The sequence below is a fragment of the Palaemon carinicauda genome, chromosome 37 (assembly GCF_036898095.1).
Source record: "Palaemon carinicauda isolate YSFRI2023 chromosome 37, ASM3689809v2, whole genome shotgun sequence".
In the NCBI taxonomy this organism is placed as follows: Eukaryota; Metazoa; Arthropoda; class Malacostraca; order Decapoda; family Palaemonidae; genus Palaemon; species Palaemon carinicauda.
The window spans coordinates 43,564,030-43,584,477 of record NC_090761.1 but is presented as its reverse complement, the minus strand read 5'-3'; the positions used below and the strand labels follow the sequence as shown (position 1 = coordinate 43,584,477).

At 42.7% G+C, this 20,448-nt stretch overlaps 1 protein-coding gene across 1 annotated transcript in view; it reads right to left on the bottom strand.

Annotated features, from left to right (window-relative positions):
- Nucleotides 1-20,198, bottom strand: part of LOC137629606 (RNA-binding protein Ro60-like) — a 133,672-nt gene extending 113,474 nt beyond the window's left edge. Inside the window, exons 1-2 of the mRNA XM_068361089.1 lie at nt 20,053-20,198; nt 765-894 (exon numbers count right to left, since the gene is read on the bottom strand). Of these exons, the coding sequence (XP_068217190.1) occupies nt 765-843 (79 nt within the window). The 5' untranslated portion in view covers nt 844-894; nt 20,053-20,198. The remainder of the gene's footprint in view (nt 1-764; nt 895-20,052) is intronic.
- Between the last annotated feature and the right edge of the window lie 250 nt (nt 20,199-20,448).

Below are 20,448 nucleotides of genomic sequence, written 5' to 3'. Positions count from 1 at the left end.
AACCACTACAGGGGAAGGAATAGGTTGTGGGGCATGAGGAGAGGATACATCAATAGACCGAGAAGAACTTCTCCTAACTCTATCTCTCTCTAGCCTGCGTGTGTACTTTTCAAATTCGATAAAATCGAATTCCGAAAGGCCCACGCACTCCTCACACCGATCTTCCAATTGACAGGTTTTACCCCGACAATTGGAACAAACAGTGTGAGGGTCGATAGAAGCCTTCGGAAGATGCCTAGAACAGTCCCTAGCATTGCATTTCCTAAATTTGGGAACTTGTGAAGGGTCAGCCATTTTGAATTGGTCAAGGGAAAATTCCAAAAACGATCTAAGTCATCAACAATGAATCCGTTACAAAAAAGAGTTCAAGGATTTGTTTGAAGAAAAACCATGCACAGCGAAAGCTCAAAACCAGAATATAGTACTTCACCAATAAGATGTGAAAAACTCCAGTTTAGCAACAGCGAGTAAGGTACGTCTTGTCGACACCTCGACAGAGAGAAAATTGAGTCTTTGTTTACATAAGAGCTGGGTATCTGGTCGACAGATGGCGCTGTTGGGCACACCCGCAACCTGTGTAGCGATCGCTGGCGAGTTTTTTCCGTAGAGTTTGTCTGTCGAGCAACAGAGTTGCAGCTATATATTCACCGGCTAAGTTAAATATTTAAAAATGAAATATTTCTATATATTCTTCCTTAAATTGAAAAAAAAAAATCACAATTCAGCCAATGAAGATGTACACAAGACATAAAAACCCTACTTACCTCCACTCCAAGCTGCATGGTTGGAGCCAGTAACCAACAACTGTTTCAATTCAGCGCAAGAGCTGTCACTGGTTGCCATTCTTTATTTCTTGAATACAATACAGACAACACTTTAAAGCAACACTTGTACCTTGATAAAAAAAAAAAAGGGAATGAATAAAATTAAAGGTGTACCATATGTTCAGGGAGTTATTAATATTTCAGCTTAAACATTACAGCTATCCCAGAAATAAATAATTAAGTATAAATTTGACTAATATGACAAATTTGGAATTTGTATTCTTCTTTACGATATAAACCTGTATCTATTTATTAGGGAATTGGGATTATTTTTAGGTGAAGCTGGAAGACTAGCCATTCAGACTTTAAGCAACATACTGTACCAGCTAACCAACCCACTAGTTAGCGGAGAGGGGGGGATAGTGGTAGTTGCAAGCTACCTAACCCACTAGTTAGCGGAGAGGGGGGGATAGTGGTAGTTGCAAGCTACCTAACCCACTAGTTAGCGGAGAGGGGGGGATAGTGGTAGTTGCAAGCTACTTAACCCACTAGTTAGTGGAAAGGGGTGGATAGTGGTACAGTAGTTGCAAGCTACCCAACCCACTAGTTAACAGGGGGTAGGGGGTGAAGTGAGGGGTAGTGGGGGTTGCTCACACACTAGTGAATCTGATACACTTTTGATTGTAGGCAGAACTTAATATGAGGAATAGGTGATGGCGGGACTATTTGTATAAATAGCTACAGGTTTGTATCGTTAGGAAAAATGTTATTTTCATTAGTAAAATAAATTTTTGAATATACTTACCCAATAATCATGTAGCTGTCAACTCCGTTGCCCGACAGAATTCTACGGAAGGGATACACCAGCGATCGCTATACAAGAAGGGGGTGTACTCACAAGCGCCACCTGTGGCCAGGTACTGCAGTACTTCTTGTTGACACCACCTCAATTTTTCCTCGGTCCACTGGTTCTATGGGGAGGAAGGGTGGGTCAATTAAATCATGATTATCGGGTAAGTATATTCAAAAATTTATTTTACTAATGAAAATAACATTTTTCAATATTAATCTTACCCGATAATCATGTAGCTGATTCACACCCAGGGACGTGGGTGAAAACCAGTGTACATGTATATCAAGAAGCTAAGTATCCCGTCTTTCATATTATCAGTTATTCAAAATAACAATGAAATTATAAGTACCTGGTAAGGAAGTCGACTTGAGCCATTACTCTGCCTTAAATAAGTTCGTCTTCCTTACTGAGCGCAGCGTTCCTCTTAGGAGGCTGAACAACTCTAAGGTGCTGAAGTATCAAGGGCTGCAACCCATACTAAAGGACCTCATCACAACCTTTAACCTCGGCGCTTCTCAAGAAAGAATTGACCACCCGCCAAATCAACAAGGATGTGGAAGGCTTCTTAGCCGACCGTACAACCCATAAAAAGTATTCAAGAGAAAGGTTAAAAGGTTATGGGATTATGGGAATGTAGTGGCTGAGCCCCCGCCTACTACTGCATTCGTTGCTACGAATGGTCCCAGGGTGTAGCAGTACTCGTAAAGAGACTGGACATCTTTGAGATAGAATGATGCGAACACTGACTTGCTTCTCCAATAGGTTGCATCCATAACACTCTGCAGAGAACGGTTCTGTTTGAAGGCCACTGAAGTAGCCACAGCTCTCACTTCATGTGTCCTTACCTTCAGCAAAGCAAGGTCTTCTTCCTTCAGATGAGAATGTGCTTCCCTAATCAGAAGCCTGAATAGTAAGAAACTGAGTTCTTAGACCTTGGAAAAGAAGGCTTCTTGATAGCACACCATAAGGCTTCTGATTGTCCTCGTAAAGGTTAAGACCTTTTTAGATAGTACCTAAGAGCTCTAACTGGGCAAAGTACTCTCTCCAGTTCATTCCCCACCAAGTTGGACAGGCTTGGGATCTCGAACGACTTAGGCCAAGGACGTGAAGGAAGCTCGTTTAGCAAAAACCGAGCTGCAAGGAACATGTAGCCGTTTCAGATGTGAAAACAATGATCCTGCTGAAGGCGTGGATCTCACTTACTCTTTTAGCTGTTGTCAAGCACACGAGGAAAAGAGTTTTTAATGTGAGGTCCTAAAAAGAGGCTGATTGGAGAGGTTCAAATCTTGATGACATAAGGAACCTTAGGACCACGTCTAGATTCCAGCCTGGAGTGGACAACCGACGTTCCTTTGAGGTCTCAAAAGACCTAGGGAGGTCCTGTAGATCTTTGTTGGTGGAAAGATCCAAGCCTCTGTGGCGGAAAACCGCTGCCAACATACTTCTGTAACCCTTGATCGTAGGAGCTGAAAGGGATCTTACTTTCCTTAGATGTAACAGGAAGTCAGCAATCTGGGTTACAGTGGTACTGGTTGAGGAAACTGCATTGGTCTTGTACCAGCTACGGAAGACTTCCCCTTGAGACTGATAGATTCTGAGAGTGGATGTTCTCCTTGCTCTGGCAATCGCTCTGGCTGCCTCCTTCGAAAAGCCCCTAGCTCTTGAGAGTCTTTCGAAAGTCTGAAGGCAGTCAGACGAAGAGCGTGGAGGTTTGGGTGTACCTTCTTTACGTGAGGTTGACGTAGAAGGTTCACTCCTAGAGGAAGAGTCCTGGGAATGTCGACCAGCCATTGCAGTACCTCTATGAACCATTCTCTCGCGGGCCAGAGCGGAGCCAACCAACGTCAGCCGTGTCCCTTTGCGAGAGGAGAACTTCTGAAGTACCCTGTTGACAATCTTGAACGGCGGGAATGCATACAGGTCGAGATGGGACCAATCCAGCAGAAAAGCATCCACGTGAACTGCTGCTGGGTCTGGAATCGGAGAACAATACAACAGGAGTCTCTAGGTTATCGAGGTAGCGAACAGATCTATGGTTGGCTGACCCCACAGGGCCCAAAGTCTGCTGCAAACATTCTTGTGAAGGGTCCACTCTGTGGGGATGACCTGACCCTTCCGGCTGAGGCGATCTGCCATGACATTCATACCGCCCTGAATGAACCTCGTTACCAGCGTGAGCTTTCGATTTTTTGACCAGATGAGGAGGTCCCTTGCGATCTAGAACAACTTCCACGAAAGAGTCCCTCCCTGCTTGGAGATGTAAGCCAGGGCTGTGGTGTTGTCAGAGTCCACCTCCACCACCTTGTTAAGCTGGAGGGACTTGAAGTTTATCAAGGCCAGAAGAACCGCCAACAACTCCTTGCAATTGATGTGAAGTGTCCTTTGCTCCTGATTCCATGTTCCCGAGCATTCCTGTCCGTCCAAAGTCGCACCCCAGCCCGTGTCTGATGCGTCCGAGAGGAGACGGCGGTCGGGTTTCTGAACAGCCAAAGGTAGACTTCCTTGAGAAGAAAGCTGTTCTTACACCACGCGAGAGAAGACCTCCTCTCTTCGGAAACAGGAACTGAGACCGTCTCTAGCGTCATGTCCTTTATCCAGTGAGCAGCTAGATGATACTGAAGGGGGCGGAGGTGGAGTCTCCCTAACACGATGAACAGGGCCAGCGATGAAAGTGTCCCTGTTAGACTCATCCACTACCTGACTGAGCATCGGTTCCTTCTCAGCATGCTCTGGATGCATTCTAGGGCTTGGAAGATCCTTGGGGCCGACGGAAAAGCCCGAAAAGCTCGACTCTGAAGATCCATACCCAGGTAGACAATGGTCTGGGATGGGACGAGCTGGGACTCCTCAAAATTGACCAGGAGGCCCAGTTCCTTGGTCAGATCCAAAGTCCATCTGAGAATCTCCAGACAGCGACGACTTGTGGGAGCTCTTAAAAGCCAGTCGTCTGACGGAGCCGGACACAAGATCATGGTACTGCTGCACAGTCTGTTAACTGTCAACCATGGGGAAGCGAGAGAAGTACAGTGACAACCCGAAGCTGTCTAGACTGTCTGGGTCGTACAGACAACTCCTTATCGGGTTGCTGAGGTTGCCGCACTGCGTCACAATAAGTCACTTCTGCTGGTTGTTGAACGTCTTCCCAGTGACACACTGACTCCGTAAACAAAAAATCCTCTAACAAGGACTAAGCTTGGACTGCATGTCTTGCAACACCGCTCAAGGTCTATGGGAGCAGGTGTGGTAACAGACGGGGTTAGCGACTGAAGTGGAACCATTACCTTCCCTGGAAGCATGTTATGCTTAAATAAAAGTCCATAGGAGGCTACGCAGCTAAAGGCTCCTCTCCAAATGACAGAGTCCTCAAGGGAATATCAGAAGGAGGGAGAAAAGCACTTTCTCATCTACAGGGACCATATCCGAGAAAAGCTAAGTTCTCTCAGTGAGGGTTTCACTGGTACAAAAGCAGCAGACTAGAAGGCAACGTTATGAAACTGCTTGACAGTCTAGTGAGTTGGCAACAACCAAAGATGTGTGACTGAGAAGCATGCGGTAAGGTATGCAGAGCATGCTGTATGCAGAGCATGCTGTATGCAGAGCATGCTGTATGTAGAGCATGCTGTAAGGTAAGCAGAGCATGTTGCATGGCGTGTAACATTTCTCAGAAATTCCATGACCAGTGCTAGAAGAGTAATATCGCATTACTGTCCATTGAAAGCGCACGTGCCGAGGGAATTGATTTAGACTGTTTTGTTGATGAATTTGATAGCCGGCATGATAATCGTAGAATTAAGCTGCACTAAATATACGTACTATAATCTACTTCACCTCAGGAAAGGGAAACTCGCCCTGTTGGCAACACTGCATTACTTCATGCATGCTTGCATGGGGTTTTAATATCAACATAATATTTACATTACATTCATAACTCATGATTCATTTTTGTTTTGAAGATATTTTTGCCATATTTTTGCGATTTTGTTAAAAATATATTGCAAGGAATACATATATATATTTTTTTTTTTTTTTTTTTTTTTAAGTAATACGAATAACCTCCATTATCATAATGTTTGTGCAGGCATACATGTATATGTTTTACAAATGCAAGTTATGAAAGTAATGAGGTGTTATTATTGTCATTTGTTATTTCAAAGTTGAATGGGAAGAGGCTCAAGTTGAGGAGAAAGTGGCAGATGCATGCGTTGAGGTGGCTGACTCATAGCATGAGGTTCCTGCCTCAAGAGTTGCGCTTGCCTCAAGGGTTGAGGTGGCTGCGCAGAGAGAGGCTCTTGACTCACGAGTTGAGGTTCTTGAGGTGTGAGCTGCGAGAGTTGAGGTAGCGGCTGCGCAGAACGCAGTTCCTGTCTCACGAGTTGAGGTTCTTGAGGTGCTAGCCTCAAGAGTTGAGGCTCTCGCCTTGAGGAAAGTTGAGGTAGCAGCTGCGAGAGCTGAGGTGGCTGCCTCAAGGATGGTAGAGGTTGTCGTACCTCAAGAGGTTGTTGCCTCGAAGATGGTCTAACTGCAAGAAACTCTTGCCTCAAAGGAAGAGGAGGATGTAAGGCATAAGACTCCTGTTCCCATTGTTGAGGTTGCCTTAAGGAAGGTGGAGGTTGCTGCACAACGCTGGTAACTGGCAACTCCCAACGTGGTAGCTCACGCATGGAGGTAGCTTGAGGAACCTCAACTTCGTACGTCTGGCAGACTGGACTGCGGTGAGGAGGAGCGCTCGCAGGAGGAGGTGTATTAACCTTCTCTGCCTGAAACTCCTGCATCAACACCGCAAGCTGAGACTGCATTGTCTGCAGTATAGACCACTAGAGTTTAAGAAAGACAACAACAAACGGAGCTACTGTCCGTTGAGACTGAGGGTCTAAAACAGCTGGTGCGGCAACAGACGGAGCTACTGCCTGTTGCGATACCACCTTGCCTCTCTGGGAGGTGTGCAGTTGTCGTACTGCAGCAAGTCCGAACTGACCCAGGGCTAATGGCTACACCTAGGAGTTGGACTTGTGCGGAAGGGACCGACTTGCACTTAAAAGCTGCAAGATTTGGTCCATGGTTTCTGCGAGAAACCTCTTCCGCAGACGAGGAATAAAAGGGCTCTCTCGTCTTTGTGTGGGTGGGGTGATCACGTCGGCAACGTGTGTAGATACACCCGAAACCACGGAGGGAAAACGTCTGTTCGTCGATCAAGGCCTGCTGAACCCATAAGTCCTTCGACATTACTTCTCCCCTGGGCTTGGGAGCTTGTAAGAGGTCCCAGACTAGGCGAACAACTGGCACGAACAGACGAACCCTCGACTCGCAACACTGTAACACTTTGCGCTAATCACTTATCACTTTAGATTTTCTGTTTGCACTTATTTCACTGAACTCGAAACTTTAAGTGGTTTGTACCTGAAACACGCAATTCTATCCTTCCTTAAAAGTTAGTAATTGCGAAAACAGAATTACAATGTAACAGAAAAATCTAATGAAAGATAAATAATTCAGTGGCTGGAAAGAGACTAAACACTAGATCAAATAAACTACGTTTAAAATCTCTCACCGCATAAAGCTTGAGAACAAGAATAAAACTCTAGAAACGTTTACCTTCTTCCCCTAAAGAGACTAGGGAGAAGAGCAAAAACGATAACAACGTTACTCGCTTGAACGAAACGTTTATCCTCCTCTCTCTCCCTCCGTCTCTATCTCTCTCTCTCTCTCTCTCTTGACTTAGAACCTGAGAGAAGAGCCCAATCATATATATCGTTAAAACATATTATTGTTAAAGGAAAAAAACTGAAAGATTTCCCAAATAAAAAGTTCCTTTATTAGAATTAAAACCATTAAGCTAAGAAAGAATGAACAAAACGCTAGAAACGGTTACTCTTACTGCAACGTGACACCGTGAAAATTCTCTCTCTATCGTAACGATAGAGCGCAAGTTGAACGTTCTGAACGTCAACAACTGCAGAGACAAAACAAAACGTTAGTTCAACTTTGAAAACAGTACGAGACTATCAAAGAAATTCTTTCAAAAACATTAAAATAGCATAATATGTTAACAGGTAAAACCGAAATGACGGGCTCAATGTTAATTAACTTCGGTACCAAGAAAAGACCGCCTACTATTAGGAAAGGTCGAATATAAACAAATATAAAAATTAATTTTAATAAGTTTATAATAAAAGGAAGTTAATCGAAGAGGCCTATAAAAGGCGGAGAGATATAAAATAAATCTATAACTTTTGTTAAGCAAAATTAAGAAAGAGAGTCTATACTCTCTTAGACACCAACACTTCCGTCTAAGGGAAGGGTCGGCCATTTAAAAGTGAAAGAGAGTTCATACTCTCTTCGTCACCATAATTAATCAAATTAATTCCAAAAGCTAGCTAAGCTAATGATAAAACTTCCTGAATAGCGAAAGCTAAACTCTAGAGCAAATACATCACCAAATCGTGAGCAAAAAACTCCAGAATCAACAGCGTATCCATGTAGGTCTAGCCGGAGGCACGACAGAGGAAAAATTGAGGTGGTGTCAACAAGAAGTACTGCAGTACCTGGCCACAGGTGACGCTTGTGAGTACACCCCCCCTCTTGTATAGCGATCGCTGGCGTATCCCTTCCGTAGAATTCTGTCGGGCAACGGAGTTGACAGCTACATGATTATCGGGTAAGATTAATATTGAAAAATTACAATTTTGAAAGTACAGGTAATTTGTATTTTTCCAAACGATACACACCTGTAGCTATTTAATAAGGATTACCTTTCGGTGAAGCTGAAAGACTAGCCACTAAGACTTTTATGCAATGTGGCAACCATGCAAGCGATAGTTAGAGGGGGTGGTGAGGTGTAGCCGCGGGGCTTGCCGGTTACCCCTCTCACTTACACACCAGTGAAACCAGGTCACTTTTTGATTGCAGAAAGGTGAAAGCGGGACAATTTGTATAAATAGCTAAAGGTTTGTATGATTAAGAAAAATACAATTACTTACAAATTTGTCATTTTTTCCAACACTATACAAACCTTACGCTATTTATTAGGGATAACACACCCATTACGAGGGTGGAAGTCCCAATACTGGCTCGGCCATTGACACAGGTTTTTCACGTACAGGTTTGGTCTGCGACTGGAAGAAACCCTTAACACCTCGCTAAGAACTTTGTGCAATACACGGATAGAGGCCTGAGTAACGTATGTTTGTGAAGAACTAGCAATGTGACTGTATATGTATGAATATTCCGAGCTAAAATAAAAATGTTAATATCAAACATAGACTTTTCCAAAAACACCTCACAGGGAGTATCAGGGACGTAGACAAGTATGAAATCTACACTGTACTGTCCTCATACACCTTACAACATTGAGATTACCAACAATTCTTCTTACTGCACTGTAATTGTTCAGTGGCCACTTTCCTTTGTAAGGGTAGAAGAGACACTTTAACTGTGGTAAGCAGCTCTTCTAGGAGAAGGACACTCCAAAATCAAACCATTGTTCTCTAATCTTAGGTAATGCCTTAGCCTCTGTACCATGGTCTTCCACTGTCTTGGGTTAGAGTTCTCTTGCTTGAGGGTACACTCAGGCACACTGTTCTATCTTATATCTTATTTCTCTTCCACTTGTTTTGTTAAAGTTTTTATAGTTTATAAAGTGATATTTATTCTAATATTGTTGCTCTTCTTAAAACATTTCATTTTTCCTTGTTTCCTTTCCTCACAGAGCTATTTTCCCTGTTGGAGCCCCTGGGCTTATAGCATCCTGCTTTTCCAACTAGAGTTGTAGCTTAGCGAATAGTAGTAGTAGTAGTAGTAGTAGTAGTAATAATAATAATAATAATGATAATAATAAATGGTTATTACCATCTGCTACTTGTCCATTAAGGAGCCTGAGGCATTCTTAACCATTTGTTGTGTAGCCACCACAGGACCAATAAAGAACGTCTCTATATTCCTGCAAGGGATATGCTTATGCCCCTGATCTTGATCTTGTAGCAACTACCACTCTGGGGAAGCCAGGACCAGCCAATTATCAAAATACAGTACATCTGGACCACACGAGTGGACCGAAGTTGCAACCATGATAAACACCCATGAGAACACCCGGGGAACCATGCACAGTCTGAAGTACATAGTCTTATACTAGTAAACCGTACCGTATAGGGAGAGGCAGAGATAGTTTCGAAAGGACAGGTACACATACTTGAAGGTACGATTCCTTCACATCCATCAGAAGCATGAAATCTCCCTCTCTGATGAAACAGCAAAGACTGTACTGTTTTTATTCTCAACTTTGTTTGTCAAACAAACTTATTCAAAGAAGTTAGATGACCAGTCTCCAGTCCCAAGTTGACTTTTCGATCAAGAAGAACAAACTGTAGAAGTCTGAAGACTCGTCTCCAATGACTTCAACAAACTTTCTTCTCCAACAGCCCTTCTACCTCTATCCGTGTAGGGACAGAGCTTTCGACATCGTTGGAGGATCAGAGGAAAAGTCTTGAAGGGGTAGTAATTAACTGTCACAAAGGACACTCACTACCCACAGTTTGGCCCAGTGTGTCTTCCAGGTTGCCCAATGGCAAGTCAGGCATCCCCTTACTCTCAGCAGCAGGAGACGGGGAATGCCAGCAACAACATTTCCCTCTCCTCCTCCATTCCCAACTGCTGCCATTCCTTTAGGAACCAAGTTGGGTAGCTAAAAAACTGCCTTCACAGGCTATTTCCGGGAAGAAGTTGCGAATGGTGTCAATTGGGGTCTAGGAGCAGGCACTGGACCCTTCCTTACACCATATTGTGCTGGGGATGGCCAAAACCAAGGGTTTCGCTGCAGTTCCATTCAAAGGGGCAATGCAATTGAAGGAAGATACATGCTGTATCAGGGAGTCCTGTGAAGCAGTTCTCCACTTCTCCATGCAACTCCTCAGAAGAATGGAAGTTGCCAGCTACACCGAAAAGTTCTAAATTGAAACAGCTACCTCTGGGCTAACTTATTTTGAGAAATGGGAAACGATGGCATCCCTTCTATTCCAAAACTAGTTAACACACTGATATGCAGACTGGTGTGCAAGGAAGGTCACTGTCTTCCCATACGACAGTGCAGGACTATTGTACTTTTTCAAAGACTCTGAGATTGATAACTCTATTGGCTATGCAATGTATATTACTGCTCCAGACCACTGATCAAGCCAGGAAACAGCATAGACCCTCCTTCCCAAGTGTCACAAAACTACCCAGGTCACAAGGTATGTACAAATGAACGTACGCGATCGAATACATGTTCTTTATAAAATGTAAACACAAGAGAAAAATATATATTTCAGGGTTGCCTATGTTTTGTGGATTTATTATGCATCCCAGAGGGAAGAAAATGTTAAACTTTATCATTATTTATTGATCTGCCCGTAAATTTTCCCCACACAAAACCCCAAAGCCCACTGGGGGGCCCCATTACCATAAGGTATATTAGAGTTTGTGTCATTTTCAAAGAAGATGGGAGTTTTTCTATATAAAACTGCATTCCTTTATTAGTAGAACTTTTTCCATGCTTTTCTATAATAATACCGTTTTATGATTTACAAAATATTATGATTAATGGTGTTACAATACCTTGCCAAAAGTAAACCTGGTTGTGAAACAAACACAGGGTTGAGACTTAGTCTTAAGGTTGTAATTCTATACAATATTCCTCTTCAGACTGAGCTCTCGTTTGTTTGTTCGTATGTTAAAAACATAGATTATCATTATTGCATCATTAACCGTATTCTACATAGCAAGAGGGCACCCAAACATCATAGTTTTTAACCAATGATTATTATCCACATTTTACTTGAGACTAGCATTTCAACAAAACTTGTAACACATGATTTGAATACCCAATCAGGTGATAGTTTTACTAAGAAACTAACACACTTCGACACTTTCCACACAATTTCCATGGCTAATTTTTCCAATCTTTTGAGAGCCATGGAGGCGTGTGAACCTTCAATTTCTGGTGCTGTTTCTCATTTACCATCTCCTTTCACATCAATTTCTGTGGATTTTCTCCCAAGTTCTCGTCTCAGTTATTTAAATTATACAGATTTTGTTTTGAATTATTGTGGTAACATCGAAAGAATAATAAATTACTGCCAAGATCACAGTGTTATTAAAAGTGCAAGTGACACTATTTGCCCCACCTGTGGTTCTAAAGCATTTCAATGTGACGGAAGGCATATTGTATTGAAAAAAAGTATATATATATAAAAAAAAAAAGAAAAAAAAAAAAAAAAAAAAAAAGCGTAGCTTTTACATATCCATTTTTAAGGGAACTTGGTTTGATGTCTCATTTAATATACAGTAGAATCTAATTTGTTACTTGTATACAATTATATTGGTGTTAAATTTAGTTATAAATTTGCTGAAAATTAATCAAGAATTTCTCACAAAACTATAAATGATTGGTGCTCATTCATTTGTGAGGTTATTATGCATTGGGTATCGGTCGGAAAGGTGAAGCTCGCCTTTACCCTCCAGCCTAACGTTTTGGGCTATCTTATATATAATATGGCTGTGTAAGAGGAGGGTTGCTGCAGGGCAAAGACCCTCCCCCAGTAGGTAAGGATACAGCTACTACGTTAGGTAAAGTTAGATTAGGTTGGGTTAAGTGGTTTGTTTAGGTTAGCTGGTGGCCTTGTTTATTGCTAATTCTACATGTGCTATTATTCGTATGTTAAAACGGATTCTTAAATTCATTCCACACCCAAAAACCCTGATTTCCCACTGGAAAGGTTAACAAATAGGTAAAAATACTGTTCCTCCTCAAAAAAAAAAAAAAAAAAAAAAAAAAAAGGGGGCCAGCTTTAAATAAAGCACTAAGTAATTCATCAGAAAAATAAACATTTTCAAAATTATTAGGGTATTATTGTAGTTTATTAAAGGGTAATGCAACCTAGGAAAAAAAACTACTTTTTTCTATAGAAAAAGGTCCGCTCTCTTCGAAAATGACACTCGTTCCTGCCGGAAATGAATAATTTTAGAAATATGTTATTTTGATAATAAAATAAATTTTTGAATATACTTACCCGGTGATTATAATAGCTGCAACTCTGTTGCTCGACAGAAAAACTCTACGGAAAAATTCGCCAGCGATCGCTACACAGGTAGGGGGTGTACTCAACAGCGCCATCTGTCGTTCAGATACCCAGTACTCATTGTAAACAAAGAACTCAATTTTCTCCTCGGTCCACTGCGTCTCTATTGGGGAGGAAGGGAGGGTCCTTTAATTTATAATCACCGGGTAAGTATATTCAAAAATTTATTTTATCAAAATAACATTTTTCAATATTTAACTTAGCCGGTGATTATAATAGCTGATTCACACCCAGGGGGGTGGGTAGAGACCAGCAAAATATGTTTACATCATATGAGCTAAGAATTTTTATTTCATTTTAGAAGTTATCAAAATAACAAAAACAAAATAAATAGGTACCTGGTAAGGAAGTCGACTTGAACAATTACTCTGCCTTTTTAAGTACGTCTTCCTTACGGAGCCTCGCGATCCTCTTAGAATGCTGAGCGACCCCTAGGATCTGAAGTATCAAGGGTTGCAACCCATACAACAGGACCTCATCAAAACCTCTAATCTAGGCGCTTCTCAAGAAATGACTTTGACCACCCGCCAAATCAACCAGGATGCGAAAGGCTTCTTAGCCTTCCGGACAACCCAAAAACAACAATAAAAACATTTCAAGAGAAAGATTAAAAAGGTTATGGAATTAGGGAATTGTAGTGGTTGAACCCTCACCCACTACTGCACTCGCTGCTACGAATGGTCCCAGAGTGTAGCAGTTCTCGTAAAGAGACTGGACATCCTTAAGATAAAAAGACGCGAACACTGACTTGCTTCTCCAATAGGTTGCGTCCATTATACTTCGCAGAGATCTATTTTGTTTAAAGGCCACGGAAGTTGCGACAGCTCTAACTTCGTGTGTCCTTACCTTCAGCAAAGCTTGGTCTTCCTCATTCAGATGGGAATGAGCTTCTCGTATTAACAGTCTGATAAAATAGGATAAAGCATTCTTTGACATAGGCAAAGATGGTTTCTTAACTGAACACCATAAAGCTTCAGACGGGCCTCGTAAAGGTTTAGTTCGTTTTAAATAGAACTTAAGAGCTCTTACATGGCATAAGACTCTTTCTAGTTCATTTCCAACCATATACGATAAGCTTGGAATACCGAACGATTTTGGCCAAGGTCGAGAAGGCAGCTCGTTTTTGGCTAGAAAACCAAGTTGTAGAGAACATGTAGCCGTTTCAGATGAGAATCCGATGTTCTTGCTGAAGGCATGAATCTCACTGACTCTTTTAGCTGTGGCTAAGCATACCAGGAAAAGAGTCTTTAAGGTGAGATCTTTCAGGGAGGCTGATTGTAGCGGCTCGAACCTGTCTGACATAAGGAATCTTAGTACCACGTCTAAATTCCAACCAGGTGTAACCAAACGACGTTCCTTCGTGGTCTCAAAAGACTTAAGGAGGTCCTGTAGATCTTTATTGTTGGAAAGATCTAAGCCTCTGTGACGGAAGACTGATGCCAACATGCTTCTGTAACCCTTGATAGTGGGAGCTGAAAGAGATCGTTCTTTCCTCAGATATAAGAGGAAGTCAGCTATATGAGTTACAGAGGTACTGGTCGAGGATACGGATACTGACTTGCACCAGTTTCGGAAGATTTCCCACTTCGATTGGTAGACTCTAAGGGTGGATGTTCTCCTTGCTCTAGCAATCGCTCTGGCTGCCTCCTTCGAAAAGCCTCTAGCTCTCGAGAGTCTTTCGATAGTCTGAAGGCAGTCAGACGAAGAGCGTGGAGGCCTTGGTGTACCTTCTTTACGTGTGGCTGACGTAGAAGGTCCACCCTTAGGGGAAGTGTTCTGGGAACGTCTACTAGCCATCGAAGTACCATTCTCTCGCGGGCCAGAGGGGAGCAACTAGCGTCAACCTTGTCCCTTCGTGAGAGGCGAACTTCTGCAGTACCTTGTTGACAATCTTGAACGGAGGGAATGCATATAGATCTAGATGTGACCAATCTAGGAGAAAGGCATCTATATGAACTGCTGCTGGGTCCGGGATTGGTGAGCAAAATATTGGGAGCCTCTTGGTCATCGAGGTTGCGAAGAGATCTATGGTTGGCTGGCCCCAGGAGGCCCAAAGTCTCTTGCATACATCCTTGTGGAGGGTCCATTCTGTTGGAATTATTTGTCCCTTCCGACTGAGACAATCTGCCATGACATTCAAGTTGCCTTGGATGAACCTCGTTACTAGTGATATGTTTAGACCTTTTGACCAGGTGAGGAGGTCCCTTGCGATCTCGTACAACGTCAGAGAGTAGGTCCCTCCTTGCTTGGAGATGTACGCCAAAGCCGTGGTGTTGTCCGAGTTCACCTCTACCACTTTGCCTTGAAGGAGAGACCTGAAGCTTTTCCAGGCCAGACGTACTGCCAGTAGCTCCTTGCAGTTGATATGCATTGTCCTTTGACTCGAGTTCCATATTCCCGAGCATTCCCGACCGTCTAATGTCGCACCCCAGCCTACGTCCGATGCGTCCGAGAAGAGAACGTGGTTGGGAGTCTGAACAGCCAGGGGAAGACCCTCTCTTAGGTTGATATTGTCCTTTCAACCAAGTCAGACAAGACTTTATCTTTTCGGAAACCGGGATCGAGACCGCTTCTAGCGTCTTGTCCTTTTTCCAGTGAAAAGCTAGATGGTATTGAAGAGGACGGAGGTGTAGTCTTCCTAGTGACACAAATTGTTCCACGGATGACAGCGTCCCTACCAGACTCATCCACAGCCTGACTGAGCAGCGTTCCTTCTTCAGCATCTTCTGGATGGATAGCAGGGCTTGATCTATTCTGGGGGCTGATCGTCTTGTTGTTCAGCAACGTCCTCATCAGAGGGTTCCTCATCCGAAAACTGATGAGGAAACGGCAACGGAGTGGGCAACGTCTGGCTCGCTGAGTCCGGTCGCACTGGTGGATGCGTGACGGAGCCGGACGCAATATCATGGAACTGCTGCACAGTCTGTGAACTGTCAACAACCATGGGTGCGCGAGGAAGCACAGCGTCAACCCGAGACTGTCTAGACCGTCTGGGTTGTGCAGTCAACACCCTACCGGGTTGCTGAGGTTGACGCACTGCGTCAAAACAAGTCACCTCTGCTGGTTGTTGAACGTCCTGAACGTCAACAACCACCTCCGAGCGTCGCTTAACGTCAACGTGCGGCTGGCAACCCACACTGGGTCGCATCGGTGGAGGAACCACCTCAACTGGCAGACGCGAGTAGGTTAACTCAGCGTCAACAGGGCGCACAACCGACCGGTTGGAAGGTTGTTGGCCAGAAGGTTCGGTAGCAACCTTCTCCGCATTTAAGTCCTCTATCAAGGACGCAAGCTTGGACTGCATGTCTTGCAGCAAAGCCCATTTAGGGTCTACGGGAGCAGGTGTGGCAACAGACGGGGTTAGCGACTGAGGCGGAACCGTTTACCATCCCTGAAAGCCTTGTTATGCGTGACATAATTGTACAGCAAAACTTCAAAGGCTCGAAAACAGCTGTGAAGTTGACCTGTAAACAACTTGGAGCGTCTCCTGGCTAGGCGCCAGGGAGAGTCTACCAGAATTGAGAAGTCTATCTGGGCAGAGGCATGAACTCCCAAGCCGAGAACTTCTCTCGTGTCATATCAGACTCTTGCTCTATAAACCAGTTTAAAAGAAGGGAAAGCAAAGGCTGTATCCCCCAAACTCCTCCTGGTGAAAAACCAGTCGCCTAGCCAACGTAACGCTCTCTAGGAGAGCGAGAGAGCACTAGCTTAAAAACAACGGCTTCGAAGTAGCTAGGCCTAGTGTAAGCTCTGACGTTTAGGCGAACGAGGAGCAGCAGTTACAAAAAGATCCGGACGAAGATCCTTAAAAAAAATCATCATGATTTAATTAAAGTCCATAGGAGGCTAAGCAGCTTTAGGCTCCTCTCCATCTGACAGAGTGCTCAAGGGAATATCAGTAGGAGGGAGAACAGCAACTTCCTCATCTACAGGAACCTTGTCCGATAAAAGCTGAGTCTCAAGCAAGGGAGAGATCTACCGTGGTGGCAATGCTTTACAAGCAGAGTCCACACTCACTGGTGCATTAGTAGCGGACCAGAACGCAACGTCATGTAACTGCTTGACAGTCTGTGAACTGTTAACAACTGAACTGTCAACCACAACAGGTGCGCGAGGACGCACAGCGTCCACTCGAGACTGCTTTGACTGCCTAGACTGAGCAGTCAAAACGACTCTAGAATGCGGAGGTTGACGCACAGCGTCAAAACAAGTCAACTCCGATTGTTAGTGAACGTCTTGAACGTCAACAGGAGCATCAGCAAGTGGCCTAACGTCCAAATAAGGCTGAAAAACCACACGAGACCGCATCGAGTGTGGTTCTAAACAACCTGACTGACGTGACTAAGCTACGCCAACGTCAACAGTAAGCACAAAGGAACGTTAGGTTGGCTGAAAGCCAGGATATCGATGAGATAAACGGCTAGACTCAACGGACTAATCGGTAGAATAGTCTTCCATAAGGGAGGCAAGCATATACTGCATGTCTTGCCATACAACCCATTAAGGATCAACGGAAATGGTTGTGGTAAGAGACGAGGGTAACGTCTGTGACCGCAACACTTTGCCTACAAAAAAAGACTCTCGGAGTCTGTGTTACGCTTTTGTTAGGCGGCGAGCAGTTATCCGATGACTGCAAAGGGTCAGAGCTGTCCTAATGGTTGTAACCAGGACGCTGGACCTGTCCTGAAAGGACTGACTTTCGCTTAAGGGCTTCGAAACCTTGTGACAGGTTTCTTATGCGAAAAGCCTTCGGATGACGAGGAGAAACAACGTCTCTCTCGTCTTATGGTAGGGGAGATCTTGGTAAGATACACCCGATACCATAGAGGGAAAAACGTCTGTTCGTTGGTCAAGGCCTCTCGAACCCATAAGTCGTTTGACATTACTTCTCCCCTGGGCTTGGGAGCATGTAAGAGGTCCCGGACTAGGTGAACGACAGGCACGAACAGACGAACCCTCGGACGCAACACTGTAACACTTTGCGCCTCGGACGTAACACTGTAACACTTTGCGCATATCACTTTATCACTTCGATTTTCTGTTTTGCACTTATTTCTACCTGAAACACGCAATTCTACCCTTCATTAAAAGGTAGTAATTGCGAAATCAGTCGTATAATGCAAGCTCATTAATACCAGCAAAAAACAGAAAACATATTTTAAGATAAAAAAATCAGTGGCTGGGAAAGAGACTAAACACTAGTTCATATAACTACGTTTTCAATCTCTCACCGCACATAGCCTGGGGACGAGAATAAAAACCTAAAAACGTTTTATCCTTCCTCCCTGTACAGCGACTAGGGACGCGAGTAACACGAGAACAACGTTACCCGCTTGAACGGAACGTTTTCTCTCCTCTCTCTCCCTCCGTCTCTATCTCTCTCTCTCTTTCTCTCTTGATTTCGCACCTAAGAGAAGAGCCCAATTATATTTCGTCAAAAAAAAAACATGTTATTTGACTAAAGGAAAAAACTGAAAGGTTTTTCAATAAAAAGTTCCTTTAAATTAGAATTTAAAACATTTAAGCTAAGAAAGAATGAACAAAACGTCAGAATCGATTTACTCTTACTGCAAAGTGAAACCGTGATACACTCTCTCTCTATCGTAACGATAGAGCGCATGTTGAACGTCCTGAACGTCAACAACTGCGTAGCATAAATAAACTAAACGTTAGTTCATCTTTGAAAACAGTACGAAGACTATCAAAGAAATTCTTTCATAAAATATTACATTTAAAAAGTTTTAAATCCTTAGCTCTTTAAAAGCTAATTACGATATAAAGGGCTCAACGTTGATTAACTTCGGTTTCCAAGTTAGGACCGCCTACTCTCAGGAAAGGTCTATATAAACAAAACATTAAAATTTATTTTTATTGTTTATAATAAATGGAAAGTTAATCGAAGAGGCCTAATAAAGGCGGAGAGATATAAAATATATAGAGGAAAATCTATAACGTGATAAGAATTACTAAAAGCCTAAACACACTTCCGTCTAAGGGAAGGGTCGGCCATTTAAAAGTGAAAGAAAGTCCATACTCTCTTTGTCACCATAATTAAATCTATCCAAAACGAGTTCAAGATTTAAGATGAAGATAAAACACCTGCATAGCGAAAGCTCAAAACTAGAATAAAGTACTTCACCAATTAGTTGTGAAAAAACTCCAGTTTAGCAACAGCGAATAAGAGCGTCTTGTCGATAGCTCGACAGTTAGAAAATTGAGTTCTTTGTTTACAATGAGTACTGGGTATCTGAACGACAGATGGTGCTGTTGAGTACACCCCCTACCTGTGTAGCGATCGCTGGCGAATTTTTCCGTAGAGTTTTTCTGTCGAGCAACAGAGTTGCAGCTATTATAATCACCAGCTAAGTTAAATATTGAAAAATATATATTTATCTAAATCTGCCAATAATGGGGGACCCCCAGTGGGAACTCAGGGTTTTGGGTGGGGAAAACATACTAGGGAAACAGTTTATAATGGTAAAACAAGCCTTTTCTTCTCTATACATTACCTTCTTGGATGTATAATAAACCAATGAAAAATACATTAATTATCTATATCCTTTACTAACAGTATATTTTTCATTTATTTGTTGACATTCTACGGGTCGGTTGTAGTCGGTCTATTGTATAGAATTACCTTAAAGGTAAATAAGAATATGGCAGTCTAAGGGGGTCATCCGGGGGAGCAGTCCTCAGTAAGCAAGTAGGTATGGATAACCTAGTTTAAGTTAGGTGGAGAACCTCAAGTTAGACGATGTTTTGTTTATTGCTCTTTTAAAATGTGTTTTCTCTGCCATAACTTGAAATTTTACACCCATTCTGCCCTAACTAATTACAAAGACTCCAAAGATTGAGTAAATTGTATCTTGCTCCAAAAAAAGGAGTATTTAGGAGAAAAGTTGAGAAGATGATTGATTAGAACGAACAAGATTAAATAAATACACAGAGGTGTATTGTAAATAAAACCAATCCAGACTACGGTAGGCTGGCAAAAGTAGGATAACAGGTTAGGCTACGGAACAATGTATTTGATATTTAACGCAGGGAAAAAATGAATTGTATGACGATTAGCATATGAGAAATGCGTTATTTTATGAGTGTGTGGCCTCATCAAATATTTAGGGTACTCAAGTTCTCACTTTTCCCAAACCATAACAAAGGGGCGTGGAAGCACCCTTCTACGAAATTAACCTAATTTCATGAGTTTCTAGTGACATAAACCTTCAAACTGTTAAACTAAACTTCCCAGTGCACGCCATACAGTCGATGGACAAATAAATAAAAATTTAGCAACTTGAATCAAGTTGCATTGAACGAAACATACCTGTTTAGTTGAGATTCTAAGAAGTTTGTTTTCTTTCTTTCGACGACAGTCGTCACTTCAGTCTGTAGTGTAGCAGACAAACAGATGCTCACTGTTCTTGAAGAAGTAATAGTACTACGATCATATTTCAATATACATTCACTTCTTACTACGTGGAAAAAATATTATTGTAATACTATAAGATAAATTTGTATATATATTCTTAAATTATTTACCTTCATGATAATAAAAAGAGTGAAATGACATATATCTTGACATGATATACAACTTTTCTTTCAAGAACTCAAAATACCTAGCGATCAACGATACCTCAGGTGTGAGGTCAGCAAAAACACAATAACGACAAGGTAACAAGTGATTTGCGAGTGGCATAAACTGCAGTTTGCATGACTCATA